The sequence below is a fragment of the Caretta caretta genome, chromosome 25 (assembly GCF_965140235.1).
Source record: "Caretta caretta isolate rCarCar2 chromosome 25, rCarCar1.hap1, whole genome shotgun sequence".
In the NCBI taxonomy this organism is placed as follows: Eukaryota; Metazoa; Chordata; order Testudines; family Cheloniidae; genus Caretta; species Caretta caretta.
Window position 1 is genome coordinate 13,395,524 of NC_134230.1, and position 13,509 is coordinate 13,409,032.

Consider the following 13,509-nt stretch of genomic DNA (forward strand, 5'->3'; position numbering starts at 1 on the left):
CTGGAAGCTGCCATAACCCACCTCCCTCCCACTCCTCCCCTTCCCTTCCAGTATGTGCACCTGGACAACCCACTTCCTGCACCTGAGAGGAGGAAAGCAGCTTGCCTATGCCAGGGATTGGGCAGGGATAGGCAGCATGAATCCTTCTTAGCAAGACGCCCATTGCACCTCACTCTCACCAGCCACCCCGCTGCTGAATGGTTCCTACTCTCTTGATTATCTGAACTCTCTATTATCTCAATAAAATCCATGTGGTCCCCTGCCCCCTCAGGCTATTCGGATAATTGTGAGTACACTATATACATAAAGGCTGCCTTCAACCAAAGGGATGGGGAAGGCAAGCCCCATCCAGGCTATTGACTGGGTAATGGATTTCTGTGGGGCTATTTTTAAAGCATGTGTTATTTATCCAGTAGATGGTACCAGGCTTATTATTAAGGCTACCCCAGGTCCGCACACGTGCTAAAGATCCTACTTGGCTTTGTCTGAGCAGAGAGACTCACTGAGTGCTATTGAAGGCTTGGGACTGGGGCTTGCTGGGCAAGGGGGTGGTTCATGGCAGTCAGGAAGGAGGTAGAACCTGCACGGCCTGGCTGATGAGTGACATCTGAGGATGAAATTCACGCCTGGGCAGAGAGCAGCACAAGGTCTAGGCACCAGAGAAGTCATATTCCAGCCCTATGTTGAGGACTGCAGTGGTGCAGGGACCTAGGGCTAGCTTTCCGCACAGGAATTTCACCCATCGGCTGTTACCGCAACCTCCAGGCAGTAGTGGTGGTGGAGTACGGGGGCGGGGTATGTGCGTACGTGTGTGCGTGAACGGTGGAGGAGGGGGGGGTAGGTTGGGTGATGAATCTGTATAACTGTGGACCCACCCTCCCTGGCCAGTGTACTACACCCTCAAATCCCCCTCCAGGCTGGCATGCAGAGAGCCCTCCACTTTGGCCCAGAGAGGATACAGCACTATTGAGTTGGCACCATGGAGCAAATCTTGTGCAGTCCTCCTATGTTCAGGTCCCTCCACACCCCACAGGCCCAATCTTGCCGCTGATTCATGCAAAAAAAACACCAGATGAATTCTCTGAGCGCTCTGTGCACATGGCCACTGCAGGGTCGGTACCCCCTTGAGTTCAGCTCTGTTGGTTGCATGTGCTATAGTGTGCCGAATCCCCATTCACGGCTGGGAAAGCTGCATGGGCATATTGAGTGCACAAGATCCAACAGAGTTCTGGACCAAAAGCTGTTGCCATCTGGTGGCTTTTTGGAAATGGTGTGATAGATAGATAGAAGGGGTATATGGGGATAGATAGATAGATAGATAGATTAGATGAGATTATATAGATAGACGGGGTATATGGGGATAGATAGATAGATTAGATAGAACAAAGAACTCTAAAGGCAGATCTGTAGTTTGGTTCAGATATTAACTATTATTGTGATTCAGAAGGAATGCAGTATAGAAATTCAAAGCATTCCTGTTCTTCAGAGTCTGCTGCGGTGCACAGAGAGCACTTCACAGAACAGAGGATTTTGCCTTATTGTACGGTGAAAGCCTTCATATCTGCCCAGCTATCCCAGTGCAGCCTCACGGAAGTCAGGAGGGTGTAACTGAAAAGAGAATGTGGCCTGTTGCAGAGCCAGGAGGGGGAAAAGAGAGGGAGGAGAATGATGAAAAGCTTGATCATCTAGATACTTTATTTTACCAGATTCCACGAGATTCCAGGACTAAGTGGTTTGAGAGGAAATTCCTCCCTTTACAGAGAGACACCACAAGAACTATGCCCCCACTTGAACCTCACTAAACTCCTATTCTGTGAACAGAGATGCAATGCTGTCCAGTAGTAGGGACACTGACCTGGGAGTCCAGAAACTTGGATTCTCTTCTTGGTTCTGCCACTGAGCTACTGTGAGACTTCGGGGAAATCATTTCCCTTCGCTGTGCTTGTTTCCCCTTCCTCCTCCCACTCCCACCCTTGTCTGTGTAGCTCTTTAGGGACAAGGACTGTCTCTTGCCATTTTTCTACCCCTCCTAGCACAAGGAAGCCCTGATCTCAGTTGGTGCTACTATAATCCAATTAGTGAGCATGCTGGCCCTCCATTTAGGAAGATGAATTTTATTTGCCCAGCTCTGACCCTTCTGTATGTTTTGCAGGGGAGAGAGGTCATGTTGATTGAACTCCAGAATGGCTTGTTCAAACTTTTGAACACTGTGGTCCAAATAAATGCTCAGTATTAGCGGCTGGGCTGAGCCCTTTTCTGCCAAGCTGCAGTCTTAAGTGAATGTTTATGGCTACGTTATAAACCCCAGAAAACAGAGGCAGGCAGTGGAAGTGCTGACTCGGCCTTCGCTAAATGCCAATGATCTACAAAAGCATTAAAAGGGGCGAGGATGAAAAATAGAGTCATTTTCACGTTTTCACTGTCCCACGAACCCCTGGTGAAGGACACGCTGCACGCAGTGTCACTATTAATATTTATGGGCATGACACCGACCCACAAACCTTGGCAATCAGAGCAGCTCCACTTTGGGAATTAATATAGCTCTGCTTGGCTGGGGTCTTGGTACAGAGGAGCGGGCAGGGGATGCTGGGATGTGCAGGGAGATCTTAACAAATTAGGGACTGACCTTTGGAGGGCAGGAATCACGCCAATCAGCTCCTCAAATCCTTGGGCCTGCTGACTAGAATTGCTTTCTCTATTACCCTGGCACACCCAGAAACACTAGCCAGACCCCAGCACTGCATTTCCTCCTACCCGATGTTCCTAGGCAGACCCAGGAGCATGTTCTCTACTACCTGATGCTCCCAGGGACCCAAGCCAAAACCAGCGCTGCAGCCTGCATCACAGGGAAGTTCCCCAGTCCAGCTGCCCAGCGCTATCCTTGTAGTCTCGGCTGGTTGGTTTGAGTAATACAGGGCTCTCTCAAGAATGGTTTGCAAACAAGCACCCCAGTAAAACCAGTCCCTGATTGTACACAAAACTTGGCCAAGCACTGAGTCATGAAGGCCACAACCTGATGGATACTGAATAAGAGCCAAGCCCCACACCCAGGACAATAATTACTGTTTATCCACATGTGTGTGAACATCACCCACAAATATCCCAGTGGGGAGTATCCCACAAATACATAGAATCATAGACTATTAGGGTTGGAGGAGACCTCAAGAGGTCATCTACTCCAAGCCCCTGCTCAAAGCAAGACCAATCCCCAACTAAATCATCCCAGCCAGGGCTTTGTCAAGCCGGGCCTTAAAAACCTCTAAGGATGGAGATTCAACCACCTCCCTAGGGAACCCATTCCAGTGCTTCACCACCCTCCTAGTGAAATAGTGTTTCCTAATATCCAACTTAGACCTCCCCAACTGCAACTTGAGACCATTGCTCCTTGTTCTGTCATTTGCGACCACGGAGAACAGCCGAGCTCCATCCTCTTTGGAACCACCCGTCAGGTTGTTGAAGGCTGCTATCAAATCCCCCCTCACTCTTCTCTTCTGCAGACTAAATAACCCCAGTTCCCTCAGCCTCTCCTCGTAAGTCATGTGCCCCATTTCCCTGATCATTTTTGTTGCCCCCCACTGGACTCTCTCCAATTTGTCCACATCCCTTCTGTAGTGGGGGACACAAAACTGGTCACAGTACTCAAGGTGTGGCCTCACCAGTGCCGAATAGAGGGGAATCATCACGTCCCTCGATCTGCTGGCAATGCTCCTACTAATACAGCCCAATATGCTGTGGGCCTTCTTGGCAACAAGGGCACACTGCTGACTCATATCCAGCTTCTCAGAGTGACCCATGCACCCCTTCTGAAACATACACCCCAAATACCTGGCCATTTACCATTTGTGCCAGGTTGAATCTTATTTGTGGAGGGCATTGGCAGAACCCAATGATCCTTCATGATTGCTACGAGCTCATGCTTAGGCACCAGGGGCTACAGAGCAGAACTAGAGGACTACCAATTCCTGATGCCCCCAGGAATGTGGGTTTGTAGCAGGTGGGGTAAATAGACACTGATGACCCCCGCACGGCGCTTGCTTTGAAGCTGATCTCCAGGAGCTGGCAAATTTTGATAAAATTCAAGGGAAATAATATTATAAATCCCCCTTTTTAAAAAAACTTCTACAAATTTGAGCCATAATGTACCTAAAATAAGCACTAAGGCCTACATTTTCAGAAGTGGCCAGTGGTTTTGGATGCCCAGTTAGAGACATCACCTTAAAGGGTGAGATCCTGGCTCCATTGAAGCACTGAATGGCAAAACGTCCATTGACGTCTCTGGTGCCAGGATTTCACCCCTGATTTTCAGAAGGTAGATGGTCAGCCCTTTCTGAAAATCAGGCCTTTTTAAAGATGTCTCAGGCTGGGCACTCCAGTCACTGAGTTATGAAAAAATCACTGGACGCTTTTGAAAGTTTAGGCTTAAAATTCCAAGAAAAAATAAACATCAGAAATCAAAACGTTCCCACCACTAGAGAAGAGGCAAGGCAGAGGAATAAGGATACTGATCCAGATTAACCTGAGTGGTCTGGGTGTGAAGCTGAATCAGTGCTTGGGGGCAGGTTGGACAATGCTGAAATCTCATGAGTTTGCCTTGGCTCGGGCAGGAAATGGCTGAAATCTTGTGAGCTCAGTGTTCTCATGAGATTGCAGGGGCCTCTGAAGGAGCAAACAGGCCCATTCCGGATTGATCTCCAACCAGGTACCAAAACCTTAAGGACAGGTGTGGCTCTGTGAATTTGAATCTCACCTACTCACACACAATTCAGTGGGGTTTGGATTCAAGGATCTGAGCTGGAGACAAAGTGATTCAGCTCCATTTTGTACAGCACCTTCTCTATTGTGTGCCAAAATGCTTTACAGAATTTAGCAGAGCTGATGGTGATGGGCCAGATTCCAAAAAGATGGTGTAGTGGGGTGGTGTAAATTACACCTCTGTGTGTTCACCGGACACCCTGAGCGATCCTGGTGGAGGAAAGGTCTCTTTTCCACTGTGGTTCTCTGCTTTAACTCCTACTAGAACATAAGAACTGCCCTAGTGAGAGCACTGAATCTAAAGCACCCAGCATGGTTGTGTCTAATCTCATTGTGCTTCCTGGCCGGTCCCGCTCACATCTCAGTGCTGGCCCTTCATGGTCTATGTCCAGCCCCATAACACACTGGAAGGTGTGTGGGGCTGCATCAACCATGCATCATTGCAGGCTTGGCACCCTGCTGACTTCCCACTGCTGAGCACCTCAGACAGATGGTAGCAGCCCAAACCTGGCCCACAGAGATAGCTAGTAAATAAGGAAGGAAGGAGCAAGTTACTACAAGGTAGAATCAAAGAACATAAGAACAGTGCTACTGGGTCAGACCAAGGGTCCATCTAGCCCAGTGTCCTGTCTGCCTACAGTGGCCAATGCCAGGTGCCCCAGAGGGAATGAACAGAACAAGGAATCATCAAGTGATCCATCCCCTGTCGCTTATTCCCAGCTTCTGGCAAACAGAGGCTAGGGCAGGGGTGGGCAAACTTTTTGGCCCGAGGGCCACATCTGAGTGGGGAAATTGCATGCAGAGCCATGAATGTAGGGCTGGGGCAGGGGGTTGGTGCACGGGAGGGAGTGCGGGAGGTCGGGGGCAGTGTGCAGGAAGGGGCTCAGGGCAAGGGGTTGGGGTGCAGGAGGGGTGCGGGGTGTATGAGGGGGCTCAGGGCAGGGGCTTGGAGCGCGGGAGGGATGCGACGGGGGCTCAAGGCAGTGAGTTGGGGTGTGGGAGAGGGTGCAGGAGGGGGCTCAGGGCAGGGGGTTGGGATGTGGGGTGCAGGAGGGGTTCTGGGTGCAGGCTCCAACCCGGTCCAGCAGCATGCGGTGGGCTCAGGCAGGCTTCCTGCCTGCCCTGGCCACGTGCCGTGCCGTGCCGCTCCTGGAAGCAGCCAGCACCATGTCCCTGCAGCCCCTGGGGGCTCTGCGTGCTGCGCTCGCCTGCGGGTACCTCCCCTGAAGCTCCCATTGGCCGCGGTTCCCCGTTCCCAGCCAATGGGAGCTACAGGGGGCCGTGCCTGCAGGCGAGGGCAGCGCGGAGCCCTCTGCTCCGCACCTCCCCAGGGGCCACAGGGACGTGGTGCTGGCTGCTTCCGGGAGCGGCACGGGGCCCGCAGTGCCATGGGGGTGGCAATCCCACAGGCCAGATCCAGCCCTCAGGCCGTAGTTTGCCCACCCGGGACTAGGGACCCCATTCCTGTCCATCCTGGCTAATAGCCATTGATGGACCTATCCTCCATAAATTTATCTAGTCCTTTTTTGAACCCTGTTATGGTCTTGGCCTTCACAACATCCTCTGGCAAGGAGTTCCACAGGTTGACTGTGCGTTGTGTGAAGAAATACTTCCTTTTGTTTGTTTTAAACTTGCTGCCTGTTAATTTCATTTGGTTCTTGTGTTATGAGAAGTAGTAAACAACACTTCCTTATCTACTTTCTCCACACCAGTCATGATTTTATAGACCTCAATCATATCTCCCCTGAGCCGTCTCTTTTCCAAGCTGAAAAGTCCCAGTCTTATTAATCTCGCCTCAAACGGAAGCCGTTCTAGACCCCTAATCATTTTTGTTGCTCTTTTCTGAACCTTTTCCAATTCCAATATATCTGTTTTGAGATAGGGCGCAGTATTCAAGATGTGGGTGCACCGTGGATTTATATAGAGGCAACATGATATTTTCTGTCTTATTATCTATCCCTTTCTTAATGAGTCCCAGCATTCTGTTCACTTTTGTGATGGTCGCTGCCCATTGAGTGGATGTTTTCCACTCAAGCTGGAAGGAGATGCAGCATTTCCTTGCTCTGCAAAACTCCCTTAGCCCAGCACATTTTAATAGGATTCAAGAAGGTCTGTCTTTGCTCTCCTCTATTTAGAAGTTGACTGAGTGGTCAGGAATGGCAGAACCAGCTGGGGACAGGGATTGGTTAGATCAAGAAGAATTTTTTTCCTTCCTACCCTCCCCCCATCCCCTGCTTTAAGCATAGAGCATGGGATTTTCAAAGAAGACTAAGGGAATTAGGCACCGATACGCCCACTGAAAGTCAGTGGAAGCTGAGTACCTAGGCCCTTTGCAAATCCCAGAGTTCCAACCAAGAATCAGTTGAGCATCCCCTTTCTCCCCCATCCCTGAGTTCATCTCCCTGGAACAGTGATGATCTCCCCCCATACCTCTTGTGGCTGACGAGAAGCAGGACGGAGCCATTCTGGATTTTGGCCTCCTTGACAGTCTCCTCCTCCCCAAGCTGCCTGGCGTTGTAGTAAAAAGTCTTCTTCCAGGATGTGATGCCCTCTCGCACCAGGTGAGCCCGCAGGTCCATCACCTTGTCTGTGGGCTTGACAGTGAGGGGCATCAGCAGGTCCTCATCGGCCAGGTGCACCTTGATGTGGTACCTCTTCCAGCGGGAAAGGCTCCTTCGCAGGGTCTCCATCCTCTCGGGCCTGGCAGGCTGGCCAGCGCAGCACTGAGGGGCATCCAGGTGTGTTGGTGAAGGCAGAGACGTGGCGCCGAATGAGCTTCCTGCAGTGAACACCCTACACCTCTTGCCAAACCTGTTCCTCCCAGCTGCTACACTGTGTGCTTCACATTCCAGGGAAAAGCTCATCTCAGGGACTGGCTTCCACAGACACATCCCCTTGCTGGCTGGGGAATATGTGTAGGAGTGATTTCCCGCCCTGCAAATGCCATAACAATTATAATTATATTTGCAAAGCGCAAAGGCTCCCAAAGCACTCCAAAGACTGATATTTAGAGACCATGGATGGGTGGGTGCATTAAAGAGCTGGAGAGCTTCAGTAAGATCCCTTCCACTAGTACTAAAATGCAGCCGCCTCTGAGGTGGAACCCAGCAACTGGTTAACAGTCACATTGCACCACACCATGTCAGTTTAAATCAGGAAAAGAGAAACACTCCCTCCAATGGAGATTAGATAGGCAGAGTGTGTAATTAGACATGCGGAAATTTGGGCAGGACTTCAAAGCTAATCAATACCTCCTCCCAAGTGAAAAGTGCAACGGAATCTATAACAACCGCAATGTTCTTTGTTTTACATCTCAGCTGAGACACTGTACATTGAATAAACGACATTCACCAGGTGCACAGGCTGTGTGTCATCCCCTGCTCCTAAGACCACCGTGTAGACTCAGCAAGCTAGTTAATCAGCACTACTTCCCGTTCCTGGAGGATGTTCCGTCTGAGTAATGATCTCCCTAAGTCCTCTTAGCACGGGAGAAACGACAGCATCACAAGGCTGCAGAAAAAAATGTGCACGAGCACTGCAACCAGCCTAGAGACCTAAACCAGAGAAGGGGGGAAATTTGCTGCCAAAACTTTTTTTTTTTCTTGGGCAGAAAAATGCACATTTGGTGACATCAAAACATTTGGCAAATTCGTGTGAGCTTCACCAGATGCTCAAATACATTTGTTAGTCTCTAAGGTGCCACAAATTCCTGTTCTCTTCACCAGATTGTTTCCAGTTAAAAAAAAAAATACTGAAAAAAAATCCAAACAAATGGAAACATTTCGATATTTTCGGTTCAAAATGACTTACCGAATTACTGGCAAATTGAAAAATCCATTATTCATACAGCTCTAATCTAAATACCAGTGGTAACAAACTGTCCCCTTCTAAATCTAAATATACCACTGTGACAGAAGACGTCATCAGCTATAGGAGTCATTTATAATTGACTGATCATCAGGGCAGTTGGTGGCAGATGTGGAAGAGAATACTTTAGAGCAAAGATCAGCTAGATGAGGAAGTCATGTTTTTTCAAAAAGATCACGTCAAGATCTTATCTTGTACGCAATTTCCTGCAGCCATATTACATGAATTAATTCCCCGTGGCCATTCTTTTGTACCCGGAATAGTGTCTTTTGACCAAAGTACTGCAAGCCATTTGTCTTCAAAGACTTTGCTTTATTATACACCGCCAAATTCTGAAAGGAGTTTGGCTCCCGGTTATACTTCTAAATGAACTGGCCAGATTTTCAGATATGGTGAGCATCCAGCAGCTCCCATTGAGAACAATGGAGAATCCCAACCCCACCCCCCCTCCCAGCCCGTTAAGAACAATGGAGAATCACCCCCACCATCCCCACTGAAGACAATGGAAGTTGCTGGATGCTGAGCACTTTTGCAAATCTGGCCAATATAATTCAGAGATTATGGTTTGATGGGAGCCAGGACGCCTGGGTCCTATTGACAGCTGTGCTACTGACTCACTGTGTATGTGTGGGTAAGTCACAGCAAGCTCTGTGCCTCAGCTTCCCCTTTTGTAAAATGGGGGTAACGAAAACCTACCTGGGAGGTGGGTGGCTATTATGAGCCCCTCAGATCAAATACTAATGCACTTTTCACTGCAGTAGCATCTTCCACTGGAGGGTTTCAAAGTGTTTACAAAAAGAAAAGGAGTACTTGTAGCACCTTAGAGACTAACCAATGAAGTGAGCTGTAGCTCACGAAAGCTGATGCTCAAATAAATTGGTTAGTCTCTAAGGTGCCACAAGTCCTCCTTTTCTTTTTGCGAATACAGACTAACACGGCTGTTACTCTGAAAAGTGTTTACAAACATCATAAGCTCGGCAACTGCTCCAAAGGCAGGTCCTCAAGTAAAGTCAGCATAAGAGCACCATGTTACAAAAGGGGAAACTGAGGCACAGAGTGATGAAAGCCAGCTTTTCTAATTTGGGTGCCTAAAGCTAGGCCGCTAACATCTCATCTTGGCACCAGAACTAGGGGTCCAGAAGTCAATAGGAGCTGCTGGTGCTCAGCCGTTCTGAAAATAAACCCCCTGACTTAACAGCCAAAATATGGATCTAGGGGTTAAAATTCACACACACACACCCCCGAGCAGAGGGTCTGGTGCATCGCCTCTGTAATGGATGAATTCCACTCCAAGGGCCAAGTTCATCCTTGGTGTAAAGCCACACACTTAGCTGGAGTCAGGACTGATCCGTTTCCCACTGATGTCAAAGGACATTGACACAGATCAGAGCTGAATCACTCCCTATACACCACCAAGTCTGTACATGCGGCCGGCACTGCTTGCCCAGGGGGTGCCAGGGGAAGTACAAAGCACTCTCATTTCAAAGGAGCCCGTCTGCTGTCAGCCCCTTCAGCTGATTCATTCTTCTAGCCTACGTGTCAGCCTGACAACTGACAAATACCTTTCAGACAGCTCCTGTTTATTTTTAGAGCTGCTCTTTCCAATCGGTCCTCGGATGTGTATCATTAAATAGAGAGGGAAAGATCGCAGCAGAAGGAAAACACTCAGATCTAGCTGCTGGGGTTTATTTATTTTCACCTGCAAGAAGTTTGCAAACTTCTTCGGGCTCTTCCACCAGCCCCTGCTATAGAGGGTTTAATTTGGGGGAAAGGGCCAACATCCCAGCCTGTGGAAGCAGAGTGTGTGGCAGAGAAGGTGGGTGATGAAATATTTAAGCTCGGCAGCCCACACTGGGCCATGTGAATGTCTAATGCCAGTTCCAATTAATTTTGAATTTTTCATTAAGCCATTATTAAAAGCAGAAGGACAGCAGAAATAAGGGGAATTGACTTGGGCAGTATATTAAGTACCTTAGTTTTGCCTGAGGATGTTTTATTATCTGTCTAAGGTAATTATTTCACAAGCTCCTGGTGGTTTATTGGCTAAACAGAGGCATAGGATAAAGTTCTATGCTCTTCCCTCAAAGTTATTTTAATCTTCCTCCTCTCATCCTGCTCGGGTCATGTGTCCAGCCTGTCATATCTGTCTGGAGGACAAGACAGGGAGTCAGAGTTCTGTGCCTGCGTGATAATACATAACCCCAGCGTTATTTACAAATCAAATCAAACCTTATTGACGTAAACTTTTTCCCATATCGAAGGCAAATAGAAGACGCACAAACTTCCAGAGAAACACACATTAGGAAAACAAGAAAAGCAATTTAAAAGCAGGTGGGCTATGAAATGCAATATATTTTTTAAATGAAACAAAACATCAATATTTTTAAAAGTCAGGCAAGTCTCCTTGCTCCTGAAAGGGACTCATGCTCCTCTGTCATCATTTACAAAATGCCTAAAAAGAAAAATTCCCCTGTGATTTGCAACTTCAATCACTGTAAAGAGTTCGGCCCAGTTCTTCTATAAAGGAATGGACAAAGTACGCTCAGCAATTAAATGTATTTCGGACCTATCCAGAGCATGGGGAAGCCAGCAGCAAAACACCTGAGTATCAGTAAAACTGCAGCATATGACTGGTTAAAAAGCAAATGGCCATATTCTCTGCTTTGTTATGGTGGTGTAAATCCAGAGTAACTCCATCAGCTTCAGTGGAATTATGCCAGATTTACACCCGTGTAACATAAAAGCAGCTTTTAGCCACACCAAGTCACTTACCTTGTCATCATTTAGAGTGAAATTCACCCCTATGCAGAGGGCAAGCGCAAGGACCATTAACATCCCACTCAGACCCGTAGGGCTCGTTACGGTTTAAGTGGGTCTTAAAGGGTGGCTAAACCTGATGCTGGATCCTTACACCAGTGTGAAATTCACCCTCAGAAATTATACAAGAACCTAGGAGTCATTGTCCAGCAAGGCAAGGATAACTCTGTCATCAGTGCCCAGAAAAACAAGAAGCTGCATGATATCCCAGTGATGCAACACTCTCCATAGAAGCAGTGATGGGGGAGGGAGAGGAATCCCTACCTGACCCATGAAGAGATCAGCCCTGAAGCATGAGATCGTAAGCATACCTATGATGAGATATACAGGAATACCATATATATAAATATCACACTGGATGACAAGAGCTTGGGACAAATGCAACCTCAGGCAGCTTAAATGAAAGCAGGGCCTGGCCCCTCTGATAGCAGAATTGGTCCCATTGTACAAAATAATGCAATAATGAATGCATGTAACTGAAAGCAAAAATTATGTCTGTATCACATAAATCAGTGACATAAACACTCATATACAAGTAACAAAAGGGCATAGGTAACTCTACAGTAAAAGGTTTCAGAGTGGTAGTTAGTCTGTATCAGCAAAAAGATCGAGGATTCCTTTTGGCACCTTAGAGACTAACAAATTTATTTGGGCATAAGCTTTCATGGGCTAAAACCCACTTCATCGGATGCATGCAGCGGAAAATACAGTAGGAAGATATATATACACAGAGAACATGAAAAAATGGGTGTTACCATACCAACTCTAACGAGACTAATCAATTAAGGTGGGCTATCATCAGCGAGAGAAAAAAAACTTTTGTATTGATAATCAGGATGGCCCATTTCCAACAGTTGACAAGAAGGTGTGAGTAACAGTAGGGGGAAAATTAGCAGGGGGAAACAATTTTTACTTTGTGTAATGACCCATCCACTCCCAGTCTCTATTCAAGCCTAATTTAATGGTGTCCAGTTTGCAAATTAATTCCAATTCAGCACTCTCTTGTTGGAGTCTGTTTCTGAAGTGTTTTTGTTGGAGTATTGAGACTTTTAGTTCTGTAATTGAGTGACGAGGGAGGTTGGAGTGTTCTCCGACTGGTTTTTGAACGTTATAATTCTTGATGTCTGATTTGTGTCCATTTATTCTTTTACGTAGAGATTGTCTAGTTTGACCAATGTACATGGCAGAGGGGCATTGCTGGCACATGATGGCATATATCACATTGGTAGATGTGCAGGTTAACAAATCTCTGATGGTGTGGCTGATGTGACTAGGTCCTATGATGGTGTCCCCTAAATAGATGTGTGGACACAGTTGGCAACGGGCTTTGTTGCAAAGATAGGTTCCTGGGTTAGTGTTTTTGTTGTGTGGTGTGTGGTTGCTGGTGAGTATTTGCTTCAGATTGGGGGGCTGTCTGTAAGCAAGGACTGGCCTGTCTCCCAAGATCTGTGAGAGTGAGGGATCGTCCCTCAGGATAGGTTGTAGATTCTTGATGATGCGCTGGAGAGGTTTTAGTTGAGGGCTGAAGGTGATGGCTAGTGGCGTTGCGTTATTATCTTTGTTGGGCCTGTCCTGTAGCAGGTGACTCCTGGGTACTCTTCTGGCTCTGTCAATCTGTTTCTTCAATTCAGCAGGTGGGTATTGTAGTTGTAAGAACGCTTGACAGAGATCTTGTAGGTGTTTGTCTCCGAGGGATTGGAGCAAATGCAGTTGTATCTTAGAGCTTGGCTGTAGACAATGGATCGTGTGGTGTGGTCTGGATGGAAGCTGGAGGCATGTAGGTAGGAATAGCGGTCAGTAGGTTTCCGGTATAGGGTGGTGTTTATGTGACCATCGCTTCTTAGCACCATAGTGTCCAGGAAGTGGATCTCTTGTGTGGACTGGTCCAGGCTGAGGTTGATGGTGGGATGGAAATTGTTGAAATCATGGTGGAATTCCTCAAGGGCTTCTTTTCCATGGGTCCAGACGATGAAGTTGTCATCAATGTAGCGCAAGTAGAGCAGGGACCTTAGAGGACGAGAGCTGCGGAAGCGTTGTTCTAAGTCAGCCGTAAAAATGTTGGCATCCTGTGGG

The 13,509-nt window shown here is 47.7% G+C and overlaps 1 protein-coding gene across 1 annotated transcript; it reads right to left on the minus strand.

Annotated features, from left to right (window-relative positions):
* Nucleotides 1-562: 562 nt before the first annotated feature.
* TINCR (TINCR ubiquitin domain containing) lies at nucleotides 563-7,543 on the minus strand. The gene is made up of 2 exons (XM_075123348.1): nucleotides 7,183-7,543; nucleotides 563-626 (listed from the first exon to the last, which is right to left on the minus strand). Exons 1-2 carry the CDS (start codon nucleotides 7,440-7,442, stop codon nucleotides 563-565), a joined length of 324 nt encoding a protein of 107 aa, XP_074979449.1. The 5' UTR covers nucleotides 7,443-7,543.
* Between the last annotated feature and the right edge of the window lie 5,966 nt (nucleotides 7,544-13,509).